General features: G+C 26.2%; 2 protein-coding genes across 5 annotated transcripts; both read right to left on the bottom strand.

The window, feature by feature from the left end:
- Positions 1-6,893: 6,893 nt before the first annotated feature.
- LOC107642150 (uncharacterized) lies at positions 6,894-9,605 on the bottom strand. Its single transcript, XM_016345457.3, has 3 exons — positions 9,166-9,605; positions 8,253-8,449; positions 6,894-7,497 (listed from the first exon to the last, which is right to left on the bottom strand). Exons 1-3 carry the CDS (start codon positions 9,527-9,529, stop codon positions 7,096-7,098), a joined length of 963 nt encoding a protein of 320 aa, XP_016200943.1. The 5' UTR covers positions 9,530-9,605; the 3' UTR covers positions 6,894-7,095.
- Positions 9,606-19,422: 9,817 nt separating this feature from the next.
- On the bottom strand, positions 19,423-22,955 carry LPXA (bacterial transferase hexapeptide repeat-containing protein). Of its 4 annotated transcripts, none has more exons than XM_088488144.1 (11): positions 22,750-22,951; positions 22,492-22,601; positions 21,696-21,820; positions 21,478-21,586; positions 21,168-21,260; positions 20,951-21,067; positions 20,760-20,843; positions 20,297-20,401; positions 20,127-20,213; positions 19,913-20,043; positions 19,423-19,780 (listed from the first exon to the last, which is right to left on the bottom strand). In XM_088488144.1, exons 1-10 carry the CDS (start codon positions 22,841-22,843, stop codon positions 19,924-19,926), a joined length of 1,044 nt encoding a protein of 347 aa, XP_088344270.1. In that variant the 5' UTR covers positions 22,844-22,951; the 3' UTR covers positions 19,423-19,780; positions 19,913-19,923. The 4 variants fall into 4 exon arrangements, with proteins under 4 accessions (XP_088344270.1, XP_088344272.1, XP_088344273.1 ...); XM_088488146.1 differs by having other exon boundaries at positions 19,546-19,780; positions 19,913-19,992; positions 20,096-20,213; positions 22,750-22,954; XM_088488147.1 differs by having other exon boundaries at positions 19,689-19,798; positions 19,913-19,992; positions 20,096-20,213; positions 22,750-22,955.

Below are 22,955 nucleotides of genomic sequence, written 5' to 3'. Positions count from 1 at the left end.
TTAATCAGGATTAAACTGAATATAATAAAATAATATTTTCATATATATTTTAAATAAATTAATTTTTTGTAATTTATTATCTTAAATCAGTTAATCACTAAAATATCGTACCAATTTAACTGATTATCTGATTTTTTTATTTTTAAACAATTCGCTACCAAACACTTTTATTTTGAACCGGACTAAATTTGTGGCTGATTTTCAGTTAATCGAATTGAATTGGCTGATCCATTTCGATTTTTAGAACCATAATTTCCAGCCTCTCCTATATATTATTTTTCTTAGTTTGTTTTTTTTTTTTTTGACAGAAGAAAACATATCATTCAAAGGAAAGCTAAACGGTACTTATAGATAATAAAGATAAATTAGATCTAAAATTAGAGAAGATGATTAGATAAATTCTATGCTGAACTATAAACTGAAAGTAAGCCCAACATTCGATTACAAAAAATCTTAACCAGTAGAAATATAGACAGATCTAAACTCTATGATTACTAAATCAACACTAAAAGTGAAGCAACATGTTGAAAAATCTGTTCTTCTCAAGATAATAATCACTGTATAAGTATATAATATATATGTATCACTTTCATAATGCATGAGTAGTGACTATAAATAGCAGTTCATGATGTCCCAAAATGGACAAGACTTTAATAACTCATTCGTCGCTGAACATTTTGTTTGCTTTCATGTGCAGCTTCATATGGATGCATTTTTCCTTGATTTTGAGGAATTAAGATAGTAACTTATCAATGCTAAATGATCGGACAAATTAAATCAATGAATGCGACAAAATGTGTCATTGTTGGTCCAGTTTTTATTTATTCATATGGAAATCATTATTTGTCAAGTTGAATAATTTTTTGTGTATTCTTTTAGGGGGACCAAGCTAAGCAAGGTACATATTTTACATGCAATGAAACATGACCCATCGTAACTAATTTTGGCAACAAATTAAAATTGAAGCAAGACCTATATACAATATATAAAGTTAATTATTATAAATAAATTGGAAAATAATGTTGTTGTTGTTGTTGAGTGTTGGTGATGATAATGATTATATTCTTGTAAAATTTTGTGTCTACCTACGTATCAAATAAGCATATTTAACTTGTCATATATAGTAGTTGTGTTGTCCATATATAAGAAACAAAATCTTATCATCCACAAAATTATCATGTGAACATTAATCGAACAAGTATGTATGTAAATATACAAAAAAGAATGATTCGAGTGAAAAATTCCAAACAATAGGACACCTCACAGATGGTTACAGGTAGTAAAGAAGACATGGATTGTTAGTTGAGGAGGGGTCATAATATATAAAAAGTGCTCACAATTATATATCACATTTCTTATTTAAATCATAATTATGTAGTGAAATCTATCCAACTAACATTTTCTAAAATAAAAGATAAATTATCTTTTTTTATATATATGTTTATGATTATTAGATAAAATTAATTAACTTATCGTTGGTTAATTTATCATTAGTTTATAATATGATATATAAAAGTATCATTTATGTAAAATGGAATTCATCTGATTTAATTTTGACCATTATTATTGCTGAAGTAGTGAAGTGCAATGAAATTTTGGTTCTTGTAGACTTCTAGTATACTCAATATTTGAGTAATAATTTACTAATAAATTATTTGAAACTTAAAGAATTTATTTCTTAAAAAAATTACAAATAATTCTTATCATATGTTACAATTGTTTTAATTTGGTTACAAATTATAATAAGCCTTTTGCATGGGACAAATAATTTGCAATTAAATTAAAACAAGAAAAATATTAGAAAACTATTAGAATTAATTATTTTTGGGTATCACTTTTAATTATTAACTCAATTTCTTTAGTTTAGTAATCTAATAAAATACTTTAACCTATACTTTTAAATATTGATAACTAATTATTGATGATCAAAAATAATAAATTCTAATGACTCTCTAATCTTTTTCATAAAACATTGTAAAGTTTCAGAAAGAAAATGGTTGGGGATATTACTAGGTCACAAATTTCCTTAAAAAAAATGACAAGAATCCAATATATATTGAACTATTAATCTACTCGGTATTTCTCTCCTTAGTAATTTTAAGCACATAATACATAAGATAAAAAAAAACAATACATTTGGAAAGTACAACGATCACGCAGAATATAATTCTAAAAGTTAGTTGAAGAAATTAAAATTAAACACTTATAAAAAATGTTATTATAATAATATTTTTTAAGTAGTAATGTGATGTATGTAACTTCCTAAACATTTGTAATATATGAATTCGTATCATATAAGCGAATTACCCTACTAATAGATATACAACATAAATTTTGATATAAAAGTAAGTCATGATACATAGTACGGTTAATAGTTTTATAATCAATATATATCAATCTGATATAAAGAAAAAAAAAAAACAACTAATCGAATATATTCTCTTTCTTTTATTAATAAAAGACTTAGAGTGAAAATGAAATTATTTATTATATATCGGATAAAATTAAATATTGCTTACCTCAATAGTCTTTCTCTTGTTATAAATATTATCAATATCATATTCTTAAATTACGAGGAACTTCTAAAAATTAAAAAAAAAAAAGTGAATGTATTAAACCAATATATATATATATGTATATATAGTAAGACTAATTAGACTGAAAATTTTCAAGAGGCTATGGCATACCAACTAATGGTCAAGAGGAATATAATTATGGCTCCTTCTTTATTATTTTGTTTCTACTTATTGTTGGTTGGCTAAAAGCATTATATATAATTACAGGGTAGAGCTAGATAAAATATTAGAGAGAAATTAAAAATATTTATATAATAAAATAATATTAAAATAAAAATTTAAAGAGAACTAAATTAAAATTTATATATAATTTACATGTAAAAATTAAAATTAAGGAGACATTGTCCCTCTTTATCACTATGTGGCTCCGCCCTGTATAATTGCGTACTTAGCTTACTATGTAATAATAGTAATGTTTCAAACCAACTTAAGTTGGTCGAGTGGTCAACTCACTCGTCTGCTAAAACAAGTGTCAAAAGTTTAATTCTTGTTTTGTATATACAGTAATTCATTGACCAACAACAGACTTTTAAATAAAGCTTAGATTTGCGACAGATTAATCTTTAATCTATTAGACTGAAAAATACCATAAAAAACAAAAAAAAATTAATAACATTGTAAAATTCCAATTGACTTCTCAAGTAGTTAACAAAATTTCAAACTTCCAAACATGATTTATCTTGACTAATTATTAATGAGCCAAATCTTGACTTTAAATCTAGAATAAATAATGTATATTCATGTGAGAAACTCATCATGGAAAGAAAACACATACATACAAAAAGCAATTTAGTAGCATATACACATAATGCAAAGAAATTCAAATGATGAAGTCTTTTTTTTTTTTTCCTTCTCATTAGTCACCAAATAAACCCCTTGAATTGATTTTCAACTTAATAATAATGAAGACAAAATGCTAGGCATTTTCATTATAGAATGTCCCAAGTAGGTTGAATCGGCATATTCTCCCTTAGATTTATTTGTGGACAAGTTTCATTTTCACTCAATCCATTATCTTCAAACATTTATAGTCAAAATTCCTATATGCGTCTATTTTGTGGTCACACAAATATAATACCCAGATCCACACTTTGGATATTCCTTCTATGTATACTTTGAAGAGTTATATATTATAATTAAGAATAATTCTTTAAGGCATAAGATCAATTCATCATCTTAATTCTAAGTCCAAAGTTAATTTTTCAAGGGAATTGTGGGTCCATCATTATTAGTGGTAAAGTTGACAATTCAACAAACAATTTTCCTGCCGCGTACGTGGAGATGAGTATAAATGTGGAATAGCTGAGAAAATAAAACCAACTTGGGTTGGTCGAGTGGTCAGCTCACTCGTCCGCTTAAACAAGTGTCGGGGATTTGAATCCCGCTTTGTGCATGCAGTAACCTATTGGCCAGTGGTAGACCCTTAAATAGAGCTCAGATCCGCGACAGATTAGTCCTTGACCTGTCGAGTTGGGAAATATTGTAGAAAACAAAAAAAAAAATTAAGAAAATAAAGTAAATAAATAAATATAGAATTTTACTAACAAGTGTCATTAGACAACTTATTAAGGTGTCAAATATAAAAAATTTGTTTTAGATGACATAAGTTTTTAAAGAATTTATTGTATAGAAAATGTATAAAAATTAAGAAAACTTTTCAACATATGTATAGACACTTGTTAACTTTTTGGTTTTAATTTCTAATTTTTTTAAGTTAAAGTCATCCATTAGTCACCAAATAATAATTATTGTTATTTTCTCTTTTTGTTTTCTTAACGGAATAATATTATAAATTTCAACTAAAAAAACGTTAAATTCTTAGTTGATGTTAACGCTGGGTGTACATATGTACCTAGCATTATTCCTTTACCTAGTTCTTGGGACTTTCCTATAAGATTGAAAATCAAGAAAGCATCTGTTTTTTAGAAATAAAAAGTGAAAGGTTAACGCATCCTTATTACTTAAACTTGTAAAAAAATATTGAATTGAGGATCAATTCAATATTTTTTTGGTTTCTAACTGTATTTCCTATTCCAAAAGACTAAAAATTAATTTATTGTGGATCGAAGTTCTATTTAAAAATTTATTTTTAAGTAATGAATTATTGCATATATAAAATAAAATTCGAATTCCTAATTTTATTTAAATAGAATAAATTAACCACTAAATCATCTCAATTTATTTCGGTCATCAATTCAATAATAGGAGCATCAAAGAGTGTATATTCAATCAAATTAACATGGAAAAATTTAACTAAAATAAATTAAATATATTACCTTAAAGCTGTTGTCCTTCAGAGACCTTTATAAAAAGAGAAGCTCAACTCAATTGTATTTAGATCTCAACGAACACGGTAATATATCTACTTTTCTTATAAAATGTTTTAAATAATTTTCTTTTTGAAAGTTTAGCTAGTGTTATCTCCTTTTTCATTATCCAGTGTCATTAAGTATGCTCTGGACTTGCTTTTGTTTTCAGAAGATCCTGCCCATTAGAATATAGCACGGATAGGATCTACGGAAATTTCTCATAGCAGAAAAAAGACTCGATCTTATATATTATAATACCAAGTTCTGCTCGAACCCTTTAAATCTCATTGGATATGATGATTGATATGGATAAGCCAAAAGGTGTTATAGCATCGATCTTCTAAAATACTGGAGATCCACCCCTATAGTATATTAAAATATTAATTAATAACATAAATTATCTATTAAATAAAAATACTTTTGAATAAACATTTTTACAATAAATTATTAAGTTTGTGTCTTTTAACTCAATACATGTGTAATAATTGAGAAAGTTTTAGTGACCAACATTTTTAACAAATTTTAAGCAATATTTATCAGTATTAGGTCTTTAACATTTTATTGCATTTGAGTTTTTTTTTTTTTTTTTTTGAATTGATGTACAGAAAATGACTAATTAATGGTTAAAAATAATAAAATTTATTAGTCTTCTTAGATAATTTAATTTGCCTCAGATTAATATTAGTCTTCTATCACTACTGGCAGTAATAACCTCATTTTTGAAACATTAACTTAATATGAACATGACAAATAAAACAGTGTTGAGTAAATATCATCTAACTTCAGGCGATATATATCAATACAAGTTACCTTAAAGAGAAATGAGAAATAATAATTCAAAGATTATTATTTTGGTAAACAAAAATATTACATATACACAAAAAATTTAGCTACTAAATTTATATTTTAACATATATTTTATATAAATAATTGATTGAGGCTTATTTTTTGTATATATATATATATAACATGGTTGTGTACAGAAAATATGACTTATTTTATTTATTTATTTTTTACCGAAGATATGGAAACTCGATCCCACAACCTCTTAATTGAGTATGGGGAGACTATGTCATTTGAGCTATTGCTTCTTGGCCAGAAAATATGACTTATTATTTTATTTTATTTATTAGTTTATATAAAATCCCTATCCAAATTAATGTATATAGGTCCAAATTTGCAATTTCTTATTAGTTTATATATGCATACTCTGAATCACTCCCAAAAATCACGAACTTAGTTACATTACTTTATTGTTATAGAAAACCATTATTTCATGTAATACAAGTTAGTTTGATCAAGCGTTCCTATATTTATGCTAAGGTTTTATTGGACTAATTATAATATTATATAATCATCATCATCACTCAACAAGAATAGAGCAACTTACTATTCATCTTGAAAATGTGTCCGACACATGTTTCCCGTTTCTTTGTAATTAACTATATGTTGATTGATGAATGCTTTAATTTAAGGAAGAAAACTCTTAGAACAAACAAATTTTAGAAAGGTATTAAGAAGTAGCATACTATATATAACACTATATGATGAGAAGTGGAATAATCAGATCAAAAATGCTAATTCAACAGCTTATTTTTTTTTCTTTGGTTAAAATATCTGATTAGCCATTCTTAAATTATTAGACCAATTTAATTAAACTTAATTTTTAAAATGACTTAGTCGTATAATATTATCTTAATTATATTTATATTAAAAGCTAGACGGCCACTACAAGTGGTCCATAAATCTTCTCAACACACAATCAAACTTTACTACTTTATCGAAACTTTCTTCTTTTAATTGAAAAAACAAAGTTGTATAGCGCCAAAAGGTAGGAGTTGATCAATGAATCTTTGTCCAATCACTTGTTTCTTTTTTCCATCATATGTCTCTAACATGTTGAGTCATTGACATAGCAAATTAAAGCACTTCACATAATTATTGAAAAACTAAACATAATAATAATAATATAACTCCATGAATAGGTATAGATGTCCATGACATGATATGGTAGAAAAATTATTCAATTGAATATACATATCTATTGATGTACTATACAAAGAATTTAATTAGTATATAATCAAATTAAAATATCTTATTATTGCATAAATAATCATAAGTGGTGTATATCCCTAAAAGGGTGCATATTTCCCTAAGGAATATTAATATAAAGAGTAATTAATAACATGTAAATCTTAATATAATTTGGTTTAAGTAACACTAATTGGACCAAAAAAGAAGGAACTGGGGGATGTTGATTTATTTTGATCTTCTGGGGCTGCAAGAGTGAGCTCCAAATCAGGCACTGTTGACGAAGAATTCATGTGTTGTTGATGATGATGATGAGGCCAAAATGGTTGATGATTATGATTATAATTATCATTGTTAATGGTATTTACTTTTAGGTCATTATCTGATTTGATTTCTTGATGAAATGGGGTAAGGCGCCCTAGAAGTGATAGAGTGGCATGATCAATGTCATTATTCTCAACAACTTCTTCTAATTTTGACTCATTACAAACAATAACACTTGAATCTCCTGATTTGCAATTAGATATGCCACCAACATCATCATGAAATTCTGTTTTTGTGTTATTGTTGCCTATGCCAACCTGCCATATCCATCAATTACAAACTTCAATTATATTGGGATTCAAAATACTATGCATTATTATTAAAAATAGTATTTATTTATAAATACATCTGTTATTTTATACATTTTTATTATATTTTATAATATATTTTATATAAATAATTAATTGGATGGCTAATTTTTTGTAAAATAAACAATATGATTCGGATTAGGTGCAAATTCAGGTGCAGTCGACTTCACGTGAAGTTGATACCTGACAGTCATTAGATGATTTGACTGATTTGACTAAATTTTTATCTAACGGCTCTCGGATATCAATTTCACGTGAAATCGACTTCACCTGAGTTTTTACCTTCAGATTAAGAGTTTAAGACTATCAATATAACTATCTTTATAAAAAATGTTATATATACATAAAAAATCATCTATACCAAATCAGTTTTTATGTATTTATATATAAATATATATAATATTTAACTCATTTTTAATGTATATTTTGTATTTTAACTTGCATTTTACACAAATGATTTTGTTTTTGTTTTATATACAAATAACGTGATTGTATATTTATACCATAGGTATAAGTTTTAAGCAAATTATTGCATTAATAAAAAGCAACCAACATATCTATAAATACAAATTACTTCTAAATATATACATTGACTTTTAGATGTTAATAAATTTGTTAAAAAAAAAAAGAAAGAAAAATCCTCTGTTTAATTAATTAATTTCAAATTGATGTAAAGAAATGGAGAATTGAAGTAATATACATACCAAGTCAAAGAGACTTGAGCGTCTCTTCTTCTTATTGATAGTTGCCAATCTGAGAAAGTACTTTTGAGCATGGCTTGCAACTTGGGTTGGAGTTCTTGTGGTCACATAGTTTCTAGATATTCCTCTCCAATCACCCTTTCCTAGTTTCTCAAGTCCAACAAGGAAAGTTCTGTGCTCTTCTTCTGTCCATGGAACTCCTAAATAATAATAATAATATTATTATTATTATTATATCCCAGAAAAATAGAATGTTATATTAATTCATGAATATAAAATCATAGATGAGAGTGATGACGATGATAAAGTTTAATTTATTTTTCCAGTAAAAAATACTCCATACTTCCTAAACCATTTCAGACACTATATAAATCCATATATGTTAATAAAAGATGAATATAATATACAAATATAGAAGGATAAGAATTAAAAAATAAAGAGTAAAGTATATTATTTTTTATCCTTTAAATTTGTTAAAAATTTTAAAATATTTATAAATTTTATATTATTTTAATTTTGTCCTATAAATTTTTAATTTGATGGCTATTTTTTTAAAATATTTAAGATAAATTCAACAATAATTATACAAGAATAACCATCAACACAAGTAAATCAGAGATAGTTATCATGTATTATTATTGGACTAGTCCTAAATTTTTAAAAAATTTAGTTATCAATGATATATTTGATATAAATAAAAAATTTTAGAATAAAATTAAAACAAAATAAAATTTAAAGTTATTTTAAAATATTTTCACAAACTTGGAAGATAAAAAATATATTTTATCTAAAAATAAGAAAAACTGAAAATTAAAGAAAATCTAATTATTAGTATAGACATTATTATTATTATTTGAAGATTGTTTGAGATTGAAGATTGTAATTAAATTATGATGATTATTGATAATAAAAATACCCTTTTTCCTGTCTTGAGGGGGAACGATGAGACCATCTGAAAGGTAGCCAAAAGCAGAAGAATTATTGTTGTTGAGGGTGATGTTATCATCAATGGGTAATCTTGAAGATGAGAAGGAAGAAGTAGTAGTAGTAGTTGTTGAAGATGAAGAGGGCAATGAATCCATGCTAAAACTTTTCTTCATTGCAACACAACAAGATGAAGATGATATATCAAGTTGAACCCCAAAGAGCCTAAGCCCTACAAAACTATTATTATTATTATTATTATTTGTTCCTCCTCTCATCATCATCATCATAGGTGATGTTGTGCATGTTCTTGAATTGTGCCCTATGTTCCCACAATGTGAACACTTCCTCCCCATTGTTGTGTGTGATGATAATAATAATAATTAGAATGAAGAAGAGAAGAATGGAGAAAGCAGCAATAAGAGATGTGTTTTGGAGGTATATATCATGATCATGATCATGAGTGTGGGGTATATGAAATTGGACAGAATTTTTCGTTGCTTGGACATAGTTTATTCTTCCATATTTAATCTTTTTATTTATTTATTTTTTTTTACAAAATTTACTTTCCTTATTTTATATTTTGTTTTGTTTTTTTGGATTCCTACAATCCTACTCTGTATTTTTTATCAGCTAGAAAGACAAAAAAATATTTAAAATTTATCTTATTTAATATTTATTAATTACTATTAAAATTAATACATACCAAATAAAATAATTTTTTTATTATTAAATATTTTCGTTTTTTTAAAAGAAAAAGAATAATTGTGCTCACAAGGATATATAGATAATAGATAGATTCCTTATGGGTTATTTGTGTCTCTGGATCTATTAACGGTACACGTGTATCTATCTTGGATTATTCTTGGAAGTTAATTTGACCATTCATGAATTACAGATCCAAAATCTATATTAATTGATTGTTGATGGGTAACTTTTTTTTATATACAGGAGAGATCTGTTTAATTATATCATATTATTTTGGCTTGCCAAATTTCAAATTCAAACATCAATAAATATATAATCAAATTAAATAATCATATTTGTCTGTATTTTTAAATTATAATATATATATTAAAATAAAATATTATGATAATATATTAAGTTAATTCAAAATTTTATAACATTTTATTAGAATATCAACGTATTGATGGGAATGAATCCCTTCTAGTGTGTTTAATTACATAAGGAGGACAGTTTAGACTTGGATCAATTAGTCAAAGTCTACATAATAAGTACTTTCATATAGCTAAGCGTATGCTCTAATTTATCTATTTGAATTTTTTAGTTTCTAGCTATAAGTTAGATTTCACCTATATTAAGAACTTATCAGAATATAATTTATTCAATTTTGATTCAGATATTATTAGAATAATGCATTTTTGTGTGTATTGTAAGAATTTTTTATTTTTAATATTGGAGTAGTAGTGGCGTTTTTCTTAAATGTGGATTGTTGGGGTGTTATACTTAAATGTGGGATCGTTTAACTAGAGAAGCAAAAATCGGACCGTCCAATTTGTTAGAGGTACACAAATCGGACCGTCTCATTTCTAGAGGTATAGAAATCGGACCGTCCGATTTCTGAGAGGTACACAAATCGGACTCAGGGATTTCTGAGAGGTACACAAATCGGTCCCAGGGATTTGTGTTAAAAAAAATTAAAAAATTTTACGTACAGAAATCGGACCCAGGAATTTGTGTACTTTCACAATTTTGAAAAACACCAAAAATTACAATATTAAAGTATATCACCACTTTTACTTTCATAACAAAAAAAATTAGGTTGGAACATGTTTTATGGATCTAATGTGTATGTATCTAAAATATTTCAAATATACTATAGTGCTCAATCTTTTTAAGATAAATAAAAAAGAATTTTTTTTATAAATAATTAAATATTAATAGAAATACTCAGTGACCAATAATAATATTTATAATAAAGTTCAATTAACTACTTTTAATTGTATTTTTTCCTTTTTTTTTTACTCACGCATTTGCAATTCTAATTTCTTTCTTTTGTTATTTTTTTTTTGTCTTCTTTTCCTGCATTTTCTCCTCTATCTTTTTTCCCTTCTGTGTTTTTTTTAGTTTTTTTTATTTTATAAAAAAAACAAGAATAAACAAGAGAAACAAAAAATATTTTAAAAAGGTAAAAAAAAAATCAGACAAAGAGCACACAAATAAAAAAATATAAAAATTCGTGAATGAAAACATCAAAATTCTGCATTTAAAGAGAAAATAAGCTAGGTTGATGTATCATAAATAGAAAAAACAAAACAGATATTTAACACAGAAATTTTTTAACAAAAATACATAAATTTTGAAAAAAAAATGAAAAAAACACATAACTTTTTCACACAAACAACAATATTTTGATCAAACAAAAAAAAAACTTGTTTACACAATTTTTGGACAATAAATACAAATATTTTAAGAAAAATATATAAAAAAGAATACATAAATCGTTTGATGATAAATACGCAAATTTTGGAAACGAAACAAAAAAAATAGAAGAAAAATAAGCATAAAAAAAAACATTTAGAAAAGAATCACAAAAACAAAAAAGAAAACAGAAAAATTTGTGAATGAAAATATAAATTCTGTGTTACGGAAAGAGTAGGCTAAACTAATGTCACAATCATATTGAATATTCAAACTTATTTTCAAAAAATTTTTCATCGGATATTTTGGTCTCTAATAAATTTTATTATTTAAAAGTCCTCAAGAATTATTTTCATCGTCAAATTAATTTGTTCGACTTTAACTATTAAATACTTTTAGAGAATAAAAATTTATATTAGAAGATTTTTTTTTAATATTTATTCCACATCTGTCTCTTTTATGGTACTCTATCATTTTTTTTTATACTCTTTTTCTTTTTCTCGTTAATATACATATAATTTTTACTATAAACTATAAAAATATAGATATGTATATATATTAATTATAAACTTGAAATTTTTTTAAAGATAAACATATGTAGAAAATGCATAAATTCTTTTATTTGACACTGGAATTTTTAGGATAAACACAAAATTTTTATTAATATACACAAATGATTTTAGGAGAAATAAGAAAAAAAATACAAATTTTTTATTCGAACACAGAAATTTATTTATCTAAACTCAAATAATCTTTTTACAATAGATACAAATTTTTTCAAGAGAAATAAATAGAGAAAATGCATAATTTTTCCGCGGCAAACACGAAAATTTAAAATATATATAGTTTTAGGAGAAAGTAGACTAAACTAAACATGCAACCTTAATAGTAATTCCTAGAAAAACTCATGTTTGTATATATGACTCTTAATTTTATTGACATAGGCATGATGAACATTTAATGTCATAATTAATAAGACAACTATATTGGTTGATTTTATTTGGTGATCCAAATATTCACTGGGAGGTTAGGTCTATGTTAACTCTGTGGAAAGAGAAATATCACAGAAAAGAAGTACTTTGAAATTGCATTCAACTAACATTACTTGCCCTTTGGGGTAACAACAGCAGTGAGAAGAGTAAAGCTAATCAATTCTTTAAATATAAATTTAGTTTAAGAGATTTGATTTGGACTTACGACTAAATGGAATGAGAATAATATAATTGGGCCCACAAAGGATTATACTAATAAGATGTTACATTTTACTCGAAATAGTATAAATATAAAAAGAAAATAATCCTTGTAATTTATTAGTAAATTATGTTAAATGAAATTTTTTTTTTTAATTATTTCTCTTTTCTATTCCAAATACATTTTATATCATTTTATGTTCACCCTAATTATACGGTCATTGAATGTTTGCATCTATTGTATCCGTACGAAGTACAGACACTTTGTTGAGTTGTTCTATCCGTATGTCGAATACATTTTGAATACGACACCGTTTGACACGTGTATTTGTTGTGTCTAATTAACTGTGTCTTAATAAAAAAAATAAAAAAATTTTTTCAAACATACTTAAACACACTTAAATATCAACAAGTGTCAGTATATCCAACCTGATTCTTAACATGCATTCTTGAAATAAATTTAAAAATAGTATATATTATTATTTATTAAAATAAAAAATATTTTAAATACTTTATATAATAAAAATAAAACACTAAAAATAATTAAAAAAATTAATTTATATTTAATATCAATAAAATAATAAAATATCATTACGATTTTTCTAAAAATATTATATATATATATATATATGTGTGTCCCCGTGTCTTACAAAATTTCAAAATTCGTATATCGAAATGTCCCGTATCGTGTCGTGTCCCGCGTTCGTGTATCATAGATTATAACTTATGAAAAAAAAAAAAAACTATCATTTGTATGTTTAAACCGAACTCATCATTATGAGTTCAATTTACCAAATTATTGACGAACTAAACTCAAATCGATTCACGAGTTAACTTAATTCATTTCTATCATCACTTGCAATGAAATTATATAACGTACACCTACCTTTGTATATTTATAATTTTATTTACATAAAAAAAAAGGTGAAGAGGACGTGATAATTTAATTTCTTATTTTTTGAAGTTTCATCCGGCCAACTTAAATTTTGAATGTTTCAAATGTAATTCCACTCTCCAACTCGTGAGTCAATAAATTTCCTCTTGTTCAAATTCAAAGTAAGAAATTAACATATATAACACCTTGCTTTAATTTATTCAAGGCTAGAAACCCTTGTGCGGTTTCCCTTAAATTTACTCATCATCAATGGACCTGCATTTTATATACATTTCACAATATATGAAAAGGTTGTTATTAATTACCTCTTATTAAGTCCACTTTCTTAATATTGCCATTAATTAACTTGTTAATTATCAGCCCTTCCTATGCGGTTTAGTAAAGGGATTTGATAAAGACAACTAATTATAATAATCAAAACATGCCACTTTCCACAAGGATTAATTAATTATCATTATCAACAAAAAGTAAAAGGTATAGTTGGAAAAAGGGTTGGGTTAAGTTGCACATGTTAGGTCTCAATTAAGTTCGAGTTTTGTGAAAATAAAAAAAAAATAATAAATAGTACCTTTTTTTTTTAACCTACTAAAAGTGCTAGCTATAGTATTTTCTAGCTAGCTTAAACAAGATTGCCTCCTATTAAAAATAATTGTAGTTTTTAGTTAAAAAAATAAAGAAAATATACCAAGAATCTAAGTAATAGCTGCTGTCCTACCTAATATATATAGTAGATAGTGAATTTATATATAATTTATTTTCTTTCTGTTTGGGGTTAAGAAATAGTTAGTGATTTTCATGTTATTATTATATATGAGCCAACTTGTGGAGAATTTAAGTCCAGATTGTGACTTTGATTTTTGATATAATAGAATTTGAATAGAAAGAGAGAATTCAAGTTGAGCATTAATAATTAAATATATATTCTTGCAGCTGAAAATTCATATTCATATATATCTAGTCATTCAACTAAGGCTCATTTGGCATTATTAAGGGGAAAGAATCTTCTTATTGCAAGAGAAGATACTATTGACCCAATTCTATATACTATGATATTTAATTTGTTATATATGTGCCTAGAGCTAGCCCCATTAATTAATTTTTATTTTGCTTAGTAATTTAATTTACTCAGTCACCAGTCCTTTCAATATCTTTGAGGAGTACCATCTAAATATATAATAATAATAATAATAATAATAATAATAATAATAATAATAATAATAATAATAATCTTGATTTACCTAACCTTAAACATATGATACATCTTCATAGATAAGTGCTTATATCGTTAAGCCAAAAATTATCATCATTGCTAAAAATCAACTATTATAAAAGTGACGTGTCCAGATCGATATATATTTATAACTCCATCAAATATTAAAGATAGATAATATTGGTGAAATAAAACTAATAAAGTTTAATTACTCAGTTAATTTTTATAATTTTGTTATTTACAATTAGATTTTTATAATTTTTTTAATTAAATTTTTATATTATTTTTAATTTTATAATTAAATTTTTTTTATATAAAAATATTAAAATTAACAAAATATTTATATTAAAAAATATGTGATCAAAGATCTAATTATATTCTTATAATTCTAGATATTTTTAATTTGTAGAAAAACATTCGGTTAATTTAATATTTTTATATATATTAAAATAAATTTAATTATAAAATTAAAAATAATATAAAAAATTAATTAATTAATTAATTAATATATATAAAGATCTAATTAAAAATTTAATAAAATTATAACAACTAACAAAATAATTAAACTTAAAATTAACCAAAAAACCATGAATGTGGATTTATATATATCTTCTAATAACCTTTGTTTTTCTCATCCTTCACTACTTTCATTATCGAATGAGTTGCATTATTGCATTCGAAGTAAAGTCTTCAATCAAAGTTAATTTACATCTCTATCAAAGAAAAATGACTTTTTTTTTAAGCAGCCATCATATACTGTATGTGATGACATATATCGTATATTGTGTTCCTAATTATTTATAGAAACAAATATTATTTCTAATTACTCCTGTATATATGATTAGAAAAAGAAGCACCACTTTCAAACACATAGGATGTGGAAAAAAGATAAGGTAACGAACGGGGTAGGTTTGGTTCAAAGGTCTCAATCAATCAACGAATATATATTAGAATAAAGTAACAAATAAATTCTTAAAAATTATATTTATATTTTGGATATATTATTTTTAAAAAAATATTAATAAAATTTTTTAAAATAATAAATATAAATAAGTTAATATAAAAATAGTGTGTAAATATGTTTATATTTATTATTCTAAAAATTTTTATTAATATTCTTTTTAAAAAAACTAATATATTCAAAGTATAAATTTATTATAAAAATTTATTTGTCCTCTTATTCGTATAATTATATAAACAATTGATACATAGCATTAATTAAATGACAAATTAAAAATGCTCTTTTTTTTTTATCATGATCAATCAGTCATATTATATCAAGTGAAAGTTAATACTAGGGACAGTATGTGGCCACTCAAGCTGAAAAAGATAGATTACATCACTAAAATCCAGTAGCAAAGTGAAACTTTTACTGAATGTCCAATGTGCAAGCACTTGGATTCTCAAAATATATATAGTAGCAACAATAATAATTATTAATTATACATTCAACCATTGAATTTGCTACAGCTGCATTTTTATCGAGAGCACGTATAGAGGATACATAGCATTTTTCTGAATCTAGAGGCACCACTTGGTGGGGTTGAAGGATCATGATAACTGTATGTTTTGTTTAAAATTTAAATATTAATTTAAACTCTATACACCTCTGGCATAAACTAATATATTAATTATTTAATAGTTACCTAAATAGATAAATTTAACCAAACAAAAGTGAAAATCGATGCACAATTATTAATCAATTAATAATAAACTTTTAAATAGAATTCAAAAATACAGTAAATTAGTTTTTAATTTGTTAGACTAAATTAATAAATAAATGTAGGTTAATTTTTTTTTTATAATTTTGATATCTTGAATTTGATATAATCTAATATAAAAAAATAAAATATAAATTAATGTGTCAAAATTAAATTCAGCTAATATTTGATTTCAAAAAAACTATAAATAAGTCTCTAATCTTTTATCTCAAAGATAAATAAATCATCGATTAATTGAAAATATAAAAACATCTCTCACTTTTAAAACGTAAAATATCTAAGTTTCTCTAAAAAACTATTTATTTTTATATATTTTGGACAAAAAAATTTAAATATTTTGTATTTTAAAAACTAAAAATATTTTTATATTTTAATTAATTAAAAATTTATATGTCTTTAAATTATAAAATCTGGATCTTATTTATTTGTTTTTTTTATTTTCGTTGATTTCTTATTGGCATTAGTGGCTTTCTAATTTTGCTAAGGGGTATCAATCACTTTCCTCAAGTCAAAAGCAACAGAAATTAAGGAATCATCATTATTAATCAGATGAGGAAATTAAAACGTGAGTTGTTTCTCATAGTTTATATATATATATATATATATATATATATATATATATATATATATATATATGGTTTAGTTATTCGTTCAATTTCTATAATTTTATTATATTTTTAATTAGAGTTTTACATATTTTTTTAATTAAATCTTTATATATTATATCAAATTTTATAATTAAGTTTTTACTGTAAAAAATATTAAAATTAACAAAATATTATGTTAAACGAAACGAATATATTTAATACTTAATTGAATATTTTATTTTATTTAATAAAATATTTTATTAATTTTAATATTTTTATTATGATAAAAATTTAATTATAAAATTTAATATGATATATAAATTTAATTGAAAGAAATAAAAATTTAATTAAAAATTCAGTGTAATCATACGAATAGACAAAATAATTAAATCTTTATATAATGATGAGTTGATATAGCACTATATTGAGGGAAACATTATCATTATTGAACTTAATCACCTTGATATCACAACCAATCTTAGTTTTATATTTATTTTTAGGTTAACAGTGTTATCAATTATTGATGCCAGTGAATAATTTAGAAGAACAGTAAGATTCATATCTCTTTATCTCTTGGATAATATTATATAGATAATTACTTTGGACATTGAATTAAAATAACAAGGATAAAACAGTAATAATGAAAGGGATTGAAGGACACATGGGGAACGAAGATGGAGAGAGTAACACTTTGGTATATGTATTTGATAACTCAAATTGACCCTAAATCACAAAAAGATTTTTTGTGTAGATTGATGTTACACTTTCCACAAGTTACATCTCAAATTAATCGTTAAGAACTTTTCCTTTTGGTGTGAGGCGAAAAAAAGTGTAATAGCTTGGTGAAAAATGAATGGGGAGAAGAAAATAAATAAAAAAATATAACTAAATGTAATTATTGTTTAGTATTATTTGATTATATTAGCATATATTATGTGATGATTTATGTAAAAAATAATATGTAGAAATCATATCTGCGATTATATATATATCATTTTCCTGTACAAATTAGAATGTATGTTTTTTTTTTTTTGTATTGGAGTGATATGTTTTTTTTTAGTTGCTCACGATATCAGCCCAATAAGTTAAGGAGTAATCCGTCGCAGATGAGTTCCATTTAAAAGCCTGCTGCTAGGTAATAAGTTATTACATACACAAGTCGAACCTAATATGACTAGCCCACACCACAGTTTTACACTTTCCACTCTCCTCCATTCTTCTAAATTATGTATTACTTCTCTCTTTTTTTGCTCATAAATATTTCATAATTTATTTTAAAGCTTCAATTTTTTGGTTCGGGCTTCAGGCTTATAAATATACGTTGAAATTTTGATATTATAAGCTCAAATTCTTGATTGGATTATTACCATGGATATTAGGATTGATATCAAGTAAATAAAGTGAGAAAATGAGCAACTTTTATTATTAACTGGTCGCACTAAGTAAAAATTAAAATTTCAATAGTGATTCTCTCATTTTTTTTATGAACTTTTTACTTTAAACGATTTTTTTTCGGATATTCTATTTCTCATAAAATTAATGTGTGAAATATGTTACATTATACATCAATAATGTGTTATGTGGTTGATGATGATAATATTTTTTATTCTTCAAGTGAGTTAATCAATGACAAGTTTCAGTCTATGTAATTCATATGGATAAAGGTGATATATCATTTCCATTATTGGTCAATAATACGTTTCTCTCTATTTTATGACTAGCATTCTGTGAGGATTTATCAAACCAAGTTAAGGAATCATAAAAGAAAATTTTGTATTGAAATTGTTCTTTAATGTATTAAATGTATCAAAAACTTCAATTTTTTCCTATTCACTCCTTCCTTTAACCATTAGTGTTAGCAAAACTCCTCTATCAATTTCCACAACATTTAGCTTTCTGGTGTATATATTGCATCGAAGAACTCTGAATTGATTAGTTTAAATAGTCCAACAAGAAAATATTCCGTACTTACCTCAAGGTATTAACACTAATCCTTAAATATTACAGATTAAATGAGATATAATGAGAAAGAATTTAATAGAGACAAACAAAAGACAAAGGGAAAGAATTACCAACTTTCAAAGGTCAAAACCCAATTTTTTCATTCCAAATTCAAGAATTTGCCAAACCTTCCCAAGTAGGATTTGTGTGTTTCTTCTGTTTGGAGTTCAATTAAGGAAACATTTGAAAGCTCACTTATGTTGGAAGTTTATACATTTGTATTACACCTAATGTGATTTGTTTAAGCTAATTAGAGATATTAGTTAGTTAAATTGATGTACTCCTGTACTCCTATATATATATATATATGCTTGTAAGCAAATACCAGTAATAAATTCACAATTCTTTCCCACTTTGCATCCCAATCATTTGGGACTAAAAAAAAATTAAAAGTAGAAAAATAACCATTTACACCAAAATAAAGTAATCTAGACAAAATTTGAGAGTTATAAATAAATTCTCTTGATGCTACAAGCTCTGAATAGTACAACAAACTCTTCTGTAATAAAAGAAGAGAATCACTTCAAAATGAAGCAACTTCCTTAGAGCTCCTGGCTAGCAATTATAATATACACTAGTACACATGAACTTGTATTTTTCAGCAGAAACTGCTTCAGATATCTGCAAAAACAGCCAAAACTGGAAATTTGTTAGAATTAATTAATGACGATTAAAATAATCCGGTTCCGTGATTACAAGTTCATTTTGAAAACAAGAGGGTCCTCACTCCTCTGAAGCATGTTATAGGCTCACCTAAGCATGCTTTATGAGCCATTCCAGTGTCTAAACTTGCATATTCCACGACGATCTTCTACAAAAGAGTTGCGAATAGACTGCAACATGGCTCGTACAGCAGGAACACAAGTCAATTCCTCGTGTTGCTCCTGAGAAAATAAGTTTAATGTACGATTTAACAACCGAACAGATCACGGTTACCTGAAAGCGATAAAGCAAAATAGAGAAATACCACTTCGGCAAGCCTGTCCTCAAATGACCCAGCATTTGTATCAGCACGCATGAATATTTTTCGATAGGCTGCTTTAAGGCTCCTGATCTGGATTATTAAACAAGAGAAAAGTTTAGTTGCAATGAAAAACAATTCAAGACCAGTAATTTTAAAATTTTTGTTAGTATAACCTCTGCACTGCTGAATCCACGTCGAGTCAGGCCCACTAAATTTAGACCCCGAAGCTCCGCTCTTTCTCCGGCTACCATCGTGTACTTTGGGACATCTTGTGAAACCTTCATTTATGTAAGAACATGACATTGTAGTTGCACACCTGAGTAATGTTAAATCATTTGGCATGGTAACAGTATTTGCTTTAACAAGTTATACAAGGAAAATTCGATATCAATAACACATTAGGCCCAGTTTAATCAACTTTCTATTAATCATCCCGATGACCAATAATGCTCTATTGAATTCCAAAATCAAGAACAACCAGATTCCTCATACAATACTTACTAATCACAGCCTTCATAAACTTTTTTCTAATTGGCTTAGATGTTGTATGCTATCCTTACATGATATCATAACAATCATATTTTTTTTGTTACAAACAGAAAAATTTGAAACGATGAGATTCAAAGTAAAACGTACCACGGAACCACCACCAAGAAAAGAGAAAGAGCCAAGATGGCAGAATTGATGAACAACCGTAGCTCCTGCAGTGTGAACATAGTCCTACATATGAAAAACATTAATTATTTTCCAATCCCCGCTTCATACACAGGAAATTAACCAAAGAAAATTTATCATGAAAGGTAGCATAGGTTATGAATAGGGCTTACTTCCACCACAACATGCCCAGCTAGAAGAGTATTATTCGCTAAAATGTTGTTGTTACCAATCTTGCAATCATGAGCAATATGACAAGATCCCATGATCAAATTGCAATCACCAATAACCTAGTCATATGAAGACGGTAAGAGTGTAAAAAAGGTATATATGTGTGTGCATCTGTGAAATATTTCCTTCGAAAGCAATTTACTAAAGCCATTGTCTTACAGTTTTATCGGTTGACTTGGAAGAGCGGTGTATTGAAGTATGTTCCCGAATATCGTTATTATCTCCAATTTCCAGGAAACATTCATCCTCTAGCTACAGGGTAAGCAAAATTTAGAAAACTTATTATGTTCCCAAAATAAAGAAAACATGAATTACAGGACTTTGCCACATATAACATTTGTGAACACACTGAAATTGATTCATAATATGGATGTCGTAATTTTAATAGTACAATAGGAAATGACAATTGACAAAATGATAACACAACATTATTAAAAAAAATCCCCAAACTAATTAATCTGAAACATACCTTGTATTTCAAATCTTGACATTTGACACCAATCACAGCATGATGCCCGATTATGTTATTGTTTCCAATGACGGTACATCCAGGATAATCATCACCAACAATAGCACCACTGCCAAACAGAATTCCCCAAACAATATTATGATCATGTAATCGATGAAAGCAAACTACTCAGAAGAAGAAAAACTTAGAAGAACATAATAGGATAACATTGAACTCACGCCATCATCATACAATTGTCCCCTATATATGTATTTCCAAAAATATGGCTTCCAGGATGCAGTTGACAACCATTCCCCAACTTCGCGGAGGGACTCACAGTACAAAAAGGTCCAATGGAAACCCCCTAAGCATAACAAGAAGAGACCCAACGAAAACTTAAGAAGTGAACATATGAGTGCACAGCAAATTTGCATTGATATCAAATGAAGACCGCAAAACACAATAATAAAGTAAACAACAATGCAAACTACAGGTACATATTAAGTGTCCAGAACGAACACCAAGCTCTTTACCTTAATACCATTATGCTTCATTCTTTTTACTTTCTGAATTGCACAACAGAAGGCAGAAGCTATGTCTGTCTTTTATTTATGGTAACAAAACAGACCATGAATTCATGTTCGGATACACTTCTTCTAAACTACAAATAATCTCCGCATCCCGTTCAAATCTTATGGTTTGACTAACAGAAGCAATTAAACAAACAAGTGGTGACCAGTGACCAGTACCACAAAAAAACAGGGACAGAGTCTAATAGAACACAAATTAAGGTCCAAATCATACAATTCTCATTCAAACGATATAATCTCCCTAACAATAGTGAATTCACTACTGGTATTTTCTTACAAGTAAAGTATATATATATATATAGGAGTACATCAATCTAAGTATCTAATTAACTAATATCTCCAATTAGCTTAAATAAATCACATTAGATGTAATAAACTAGGATAATGGAGAAAAGGATGAAACTTTGGTAGAATACTAGAACCCCAATAGAAGAAGAAGAAGTACCTGGCCGATGAGAGCATTGGGATGAACAATTGCGGTGGGGTGAATGAAGCATGGGTTTGTGGCAGTGTTGGAAGAGTGGACATTAACACTTTGCTCCTCCTCTGCAAAACCTGCAAAAACATGACACAGCACAGCAAAGAAGTGGCACAATCAAAGAGAGAGAAAACCATAATAAGAACCCAACAAGGAAGAAGAAAACAGAGTCAAGGTTGGTGGAGAGAGAGAGAGAGAGAGAGAGAGAGTAAAGTGATGGTTTACCGGAGAAGAAGCGTGGGTGGAACACTGAACTTGGGAGGATGCGGCTGCTGCGGCGGCTGAGAGCGGTGAGTTTAAGGAACAGCGACGACATCATTTAGTTTCAGTAGATGCTGCAAGCTAGCAACTACCATCAACCACTTGAATTTTGTTTTGACTAAATTACAATTTACAATTTTACACCATTCTTTCTTTCTTTCTTTATTTTT

Source organism: Arachis ipaensis, chromosome B5 (genome assembly GCF_059453495.1).
Source record: "Arachis ipaensis isolate K30076 ecotype BB chromosome B5, ASM5945349v1, whole genome shotgun sequence".
NCBI lineage: Eukaryota > Viridiplantae > Streptophyta > Magnoliopsida > Fabales > Fabaceae > Arachis > Arachis ipaensis.
Note: the sequence above shows the minus strand (reverse complement) of the source record. Positions and strands in the feature narration are given on the sequence as shown.

Bases quoted from the DNA above. Each gene is read 5' to 3' on its own strand.
- LOC107642150 (XM_016345457.3), bottom strand. From the start codon at position 9,529: ATGGGGAGGAAGTGTTCACATTGTGGGAACATAGGGCACAATTCAAGA. The intron at 8,450-9,165 runs GTATTTTTATTA...ATTATTATTTAG, and splicing joins CCCTCAAGACAGGAAAAAGG to GAGTTCCATGGACAGAAGAA. The intron at 7,498-8,252 runs GTATGTATATTA...TGGATATGGCAG, and splicing joins GCTCAAGTCTCTTTGACTTG to GTTGGCATAGGCAACAATAA.
- LPXA (XM_088488145.1), bottom strand. From the start codon at position 22,843: ATGATGTCGTCGCTGTTCCTTAAACTCACCGCTCTCAGCCGCCGCAGC. The intron at 21,068-21,167 runs GTAAGACAATGG...TCATATGACTAG, and splicing joins CCAAGTCAACCGATAAAACT to GTTATTGGTGATTGCAATTT. The intron at 20,402-20,759 runs GTACGTTTTACT...ACATAAATGAAG, and splicing joins TTCTTGGTGGTGGTTCCGTG to GTTTCACAAGATGTCCCAAA.